Here is a 6460-nt window from a genome sequence, read left to right on the forward strand (position 1 = left end):
ATTCCCACAATCAAGATAAATTATATTTAATCTTGTGCTACAATCATTCCTGATGGTTTGTCCAATTCCATCATTAGATTGTGAACTCAAACTTTATACTTATAAGAACCGATGATTTAATCTTCCGTGTATAAGCTAAACTCTATATACTAAATCATCTACTATATAAGCAAAGGACACAAACTAATATATGATCTATTTAAAATTTTATTAAAACTGAATAAACAATTATTTCATAATAAATACTATATCTAAACCAAACCCATGATTAATAGTATATATCCCAACTTCTTTCTCATACTCTATTTGTAAAATCATACTGGTTATATTATTGTTGTTGTATATTTTATCTTGGATACTTTCTGTAATGAATAGGCCCATTACTGATTATGTTATTGGGGTAGAAGCTAAGATATTTGGGCCAGTTGCTGAATTGAGCAAAACCCAACGTGTGATATGGGATCCAGGTTGAGACAAGACTAGTGAGCTGAAAAGAATACAAGTCTTATATATAGTAAGAGGGTGTACGAAATAGAGTATGGAAATATCGAGTCTTTTCTCTAATTTGATTTAGCTCTTGTTGGAGCACTATGAAACCTCCCTCCATTCTTGTTTTCCTTTTTAGTTCCTTTTTCTTGTATCCCATATTGTTTGTCCTTGGAATCAATCTTTCTCTTCTTCAGTAAATATTGATCCATTACATTGGTGATTTCATTGTCCCTCCTCTACCAATTGGGTGGCTTCCCTTTCACCTCCCCCATACCCTCCGACTCTCCTTCCACCCCCGAGCCCTACTTTTCCACCTCCAGTTCCAGATCAATCATTCTTACCAGACATGAGTTGCGACTCCATTCTATTTGCTGAACTAACAGATGAAGAGACTAATATGAAAGTTGCAGTTTCAGTACATGTCTACTCAGACATGACTGCAGAACTGGTGTTCGACGAAATGCCTCACTGCCTCTCTAAGGTGTTTGCTACTCCACAACCCAAATAAAAGGCCCGACACATTAGAGTTTGAGCACTCTACAATTGCTGCCACTTTGTCTGTTAAATCTGCGAAGATTAAAGATACATCCATTGAGTTGAACTCTGATTTGGATAACAAAATAACCGAAGCAGGTTTCGTGACGGCAACTCTTGATTCACAACCACTTGTAATTGTTACTGGGGATACAAAGTCAGAATTCAAGTGGCACGAAGCTCTGTCCATTGGCTTTATTTTCGCCAACCTTGAGAAAATTGGAGTTGTTTCCTTACTGTTCGATGAAATGCCTGACAGTCGTGTAGCGTATAGGTATAGTCTAACCTATGAATATGTGGCTGCTCCATATATTTTACTTCATATCCCATTTGATCCTGTTGGAGATGGTGATTCAATTTTACCAAACCCTAAATTGAAGGAGGAATCGCTTTTCAGACAAGAGAAAGAGAGTAAAGTAAAACAAATGACTTATGAAAATAAGTCTTTGTCTGATAATGGAATACAAAGCAAGAAGCAAATTGGGCCAACTAATTGTCTTGGGCCTTCTTACTATTTTGGGCAAGAACAAATACACCAGCCTCAGCCCAAGATTAGGAAATTTTCTGAAGACAACGAGAAGCTTCTAGAGATAATAAAATAACATCTTTCAGTTTTATTTTGTTACTGACATGTACACGTTAGTTATAGTGTAGGAAATAGAAATAGTACAACTGTAGGTAGTTAGAATATTCATTCTTTACACTTAGGTCCATTTGCTTTGTATATAAGAATACATGTACTGTACAGATGAATGAATTCAATACAATAGATAAGAAAAATTCCTAAATATGACATGGTATCAGAGCCCTGGTAGCTCATCAACCTCTTTTGATTTTCTGCTCAGATTTCTCATGACTAACCCAACTGAAGAAACGCCTTCTACCTCCATAGTGATTGCTCGAAACACTCTTGTTTCTGATGCTTCAGATCCACTCTACCTTCTCCCATCAGACTCACCTGGTATGGTGTTAGTCAATTTAGTCTTTGACAGGAAAAGCTATGGTGGTTGGCGTAAGGCAATTGTCATAGCACTCTCAGCCAAGAACAAGCTTGGTTTCATTGATGGATCCATCAAAGAACCAGACCTGGCTGATCCTTCATCCAAAGCTTGGAATCGTTGCAATGACATGGTAATTTCCTTACTCTTAAACTCTCTTTCTAGGGATATTGCTGATAGTGTGTTGTATTCCAAAACTGCAAAAGATATATGGATGGAGTTAGAAGCTAGGTTTGGGCAGTGTAATGGAGCTCAACTATATCAACTCCAAAAAGAACTTAATGAACTTGTTCAAGGAAACACTAATATAGCAGGATACTATACTAAAATGAAGAAAATCTGGGATGAATTAGATACACTCAATATCTGTATCACCTGTTCTTGCAACTATTCATGTGGAGGGAAAGAAAAAACCCTCAAATCTTTTCAGGATGGCAGATTAATCCAATTCCTGATGGGCCTAAATGAAGCATATGGTCCAGTCAAGAGCAACTTCCTAATGATGACTCCTCTACCCAATGGTAATCAAGATTATTCTCTCTTAATCCAAGATGAAAAACAAAGAGAGATACACATTGGGATGCATCCTGCAGAATCAACCTTCATGGAAGGACAACAACAAGTCAACAATCATAAAACTATAGAAGGAAAGTTCAAAGGAAATTTTGCTGGAAAGAGAAACAACCTATTTTGTAACTATTTCAAGAAACCTGGCCATAATATTGACAAATGCTACAGGATAGTGGATTTTCCAGCAGATTTCAAGTTCACTAAGTCCAAGAAATTTCAGAATTATGCACATGGAAATGCAACCATCACTGAAGAAAATGCAGGATACTCATTAAAAGGGGGAGAGGGAGTTTCTTCAGCAAACACAATTTCACAGGAGCAGTACAATCAGCTATTTCAAATGCTTCAACAGATGCAAATTGGGCAAAAAGTGATCATGTTTCTAAGGTAGTAGCTGTTGCCAACTGTGCAAGTATACCACTGTCAGAACTTAATGCCATTTCCTATTTTTCTTTTGTTCACCCTAAGTCTTTGATTATAGATTCTGGGGCTTCAGAACACATGACATCTGATTTTTCCATCTTATTCAACATCATTTCTCTTCCTATGCCAGTCTCTGTTAAGCTTCCCAATTCCCACAAGGTAAAAGTTAAACAGATTGGAAGTGTACATCTTCTGCCAGGAATAACCATCTCTAATGTTCTCTATGTTTTAGATTTTCAATTTAATCTATTATCTGTTCATAAGCTTACCAAACACCTTCGTTGTATCATGTTATTTACTGCCTTTGGTACAATTTTGCAAGGCCCTTCAATGAAGAGGTCAGTGGTAGTTGGTGAAATCAAAGATGGTCTATATCTACTGCATCCAAAGTCTATTTCCTCTAGCTTCAAGTTTCAGAAAGTTTCTGTTCCTCAGCCCTCTTCAGTTTGTAATAAGTCTAGTAGACATGTTCCTAAGTTAGTTTCATGTTCAGTAAGTTTGTTTAAAGATGTAAGCCTTTGGCACAAACGTTTGGGGCATATGCCTTTTTCAAATATGAAGATTTTATCTCCGTTTCAGTCTATTTCCATTCCTAATGATATTCATCCATGTGATATATGTTCTAAAGCTAGGCAAACTAGGTTGCCTTTTCATTCCAATATCATTTCTTCCACTTCAATCTTTGAAAGTATCCACATAGATACATGGGGACCTTATAAGGAATAAACTCATGATGGATATAAGTATTTTCTCACTATTGTTGATGATTTTAGTAGGGGAACATGGACCTATCTGCTCAAAACAAAAAGCAACGCTTTCAATGTCTTAAAATCTTTTCTTATTATGGTAGAAAGGCAATTTCACACTAAAGTTAAGATGATTAGATCTGGCAATACCTTAGAATTAGGAAGTAGTTCCTCTTCTTCTGATTTTTTCTTCTCTCAAGGGATTCTACATCAAACTTCTTGTGTTAACACCCCACAACAAAATGGAGTGGTCGAGAGAAAGCATAAACATCTTTTAGAAACTAGTAGAGCTTTACTATTTCAATCTCATGTTCCTATTGCTTATTGGGGGGAATGTCTCTTAACTGCTACTTTTCTCATAAACAGGTTTCCTTCTAAGGTATTAGGTCTCAAATCCCCTTACCAAATATTGTTTGGCAAGGATCCCGATCTTACCACTCTGAGGGCATTTGGTTATCTAACCTATGCTTCTACTCTTAGGTCTGTTAGGTGTGTCTTCCTGGGATACCCTTTTGGAAAGAAAGGTTACAAGCTCTTAAACCTTAGCACCATGAAGATGTTTGTTTCCAGAGATGTAGTCTTCTATGAGAACATTTTTCCTTTTTCTACATTGTGTACCAATCAGGCTACTTTTTCTATTTCAGCTCCCCCTATTGAACCTGTTTTGCCCAATAAAGGGGGACCTTCTACACCCTCAATTGCAGTTTGTGATGATTCTTCACTTCCTCATTCTCCTCCTACTCACACATCTCTTATTCCTGTTCCTCCTACTATCTTTTCACCCTCTACTGTCCTTTCCAGCCCTACTTCTTCACCTTCTTCTATATTTTCTACACCACTTATTGATCATCCTGCTGTGCGAAGGTCACTAGGATTCACAAAACTCCCTCCTACCTGGCAGATTATATATGCAACTCTGTTTATCTGACAAACCTGACTTCTACTTGTTTTGCAGTAGCTATTGAGCCTAATATTTTGCCTTTTTCAGCCTTATCCTCTACCAATCAACAACTATTGAATTCTACTTCCCATATTTTTGAACCTAACACCTATAGCCAGGCAGTGGTACATCCTGGTTGGCAGCAAGCTATGGCCAAGGAATTTGAAGCTTTAAAAGCTAACAACACCTGGGAGATAGTTGAATTGCCTAAGGGCATGAAGACATTGCCTTGTAAATGGGTCTACAAAATGAAGTATAGGTCAGATGGTGCTGTGGAAAGATTCAAAGCTAGGCTAGTCATCTGGGGTGATGTTCAAAGAGAAGGAATTGATTTTACAGAAACTTTTTCCCCTGTGGTCAAAATGACCACAGTGAGATGTCTTATGGCAGTGGCAGTCAAAAAAGGGTGGTCTCTTTTTCAATTAGATGTTAATAACGCTTTTCTCCATGGTGATTTGCAGGAAGAAGTATACATGAAAATACCTCAAGGAATGCTTAGTCCTAGTCCTAATCATGTTTGCAGGTTAAGAAAATCTTTATATGGGCTGAAGCAAGCTTCACGACAATGGTATTCCAAGCTCACTGCATCCCTCAATTTCAAAGGATACTCTCATTCCCTTAACGATTATTCTTTATTTTTTAAGAGGACAAATTCTGCTATTTCCATTGTTGCTGTTTATGTTGTCGATATACATCTTATCGATGATGACCCTATTGAATTGCTTGCTTTAAAGACTTTTCTTGATTTAGAGTTCAAAATTAAGGATTTGGGGGAAGCATATTTCTTCCTAGGCATGGAAATCATACGGGAACAACAAGGCTTAATTTTGAGTCAACGAAAGTTTACCTTGGAGCTTCTCTTAGAGTTTGATTGTCTATCATTAAAGCCTGCTTCTTCGCCTCTTGATCCATATTCCAAGCTAAAGGTAGATTCTGGCCAGCTTCTTTCTGATCCTACCATTTATCGACGTCTTATGGGAAAATTAAATTTTTGACCCATACTCGCCCGGATATCTCTTTCGCAGTACAACGTCTCAGTCAATTCATGCAATCTCCTCGCCAATCTCACTTTGATGCAGGGATTCACTGTCTTAGATATCTTCTTGCTACTCCTGGGCTTGGTCTCTTCTTCAACACAGACCCTTCCTTAATCTTTTGGCTTTTTGCGATTCTGATTGGGGATCTTGTCCAGACACTAGACGTTCCGTTAGTGGATACTTTATCAGCCTCGGAGGTTCTCCCATTTCTTGGAAATCCAAAAAGCAAGCTTTGGTTTCCCTTTCTGCTGAAGCTGAGTACCGATCTATGATGCGAGTTGTCTTCGAAGTCACTTGGTTGGTGCGTCTTCTACAAGACCTCTCTGTTCCTCCATCTCTTCCGATGGTTGTTCACTCTGACAGTCAAGCAGCACTTCACATAGCTAAAAATCACGTCTTCCATGAACGGACGAAGCATGTCGAACTAGATTGCCATTTTGTCCAGCAACAATTTTTGGCCGGATTGATTTCTCTTCATTTTGTGCCTTCAACCTCTCAGCTCGCCGACATCTTTACGAAAGCTCTCCCTGGTTCTGTTCATCACTCTGTCATCAACAAGTTGGGAGTGTGTTTCCCCCTTCCAACTTGAGGGGGGGGGGGTGTTGGAGATGGTGATTCAATTTTACCAAACCCTAAATTGAAGGAGGGATCGCTTTTCAGACAAGAGAAAGAGAGTAAAGTAAAACAAATGACTTATGAAAATAAGTCTTTGTCTGATAATGG

The 6460-nt window shown here is 38.1% G+C and overlaps 1 protein-coding gene across 1 annotated transcript; it reads left to right on the forward strand.

The window, feature by feature from the left end:
* The first annotated feature begins 1812 nt into the window (after positions 1-1812).
* LOC104247002 (uncharacterized) lies at positions 1813-2982 on the forward strand. Its single transcript, XM_009802929.1, has one exon. The coding sequence runs from the start codon at positions 1813-1815 to the stop codon at positions 2980-2982; it is 1170 nt and encodes a 389-aa protein (XP_009801231.1).
* The last annotated feature ends 3478 nt before the right edge of the window (positions 2983-6460 follow it).

Source organism: Nicotiana sylvestris, chromosome 2, assembly GCF_000393655.2.
Source record: "Nicotiana sylvestris chromosome 2, ASM39365v2, whole genome shotgun sequence".
Classification (NCBI taxonomy): domain Eukaryota; kingdom Viridiplantae; phylum Streptophyta; class Magnoliopsida; order Solanales; family Solanaceae; genus Nicotiana; species Nicotiana sylvestris.

What these genes read in the sequence shown, in the direction of transcription:
- LOC104247002 (XM_009802929.1), top strand. Translation starts at nt 1,813, where the DNA reads ATGACATGGTATCAGAGCCCTGGTAGCTCATCAACCTCTTTTGATTTT.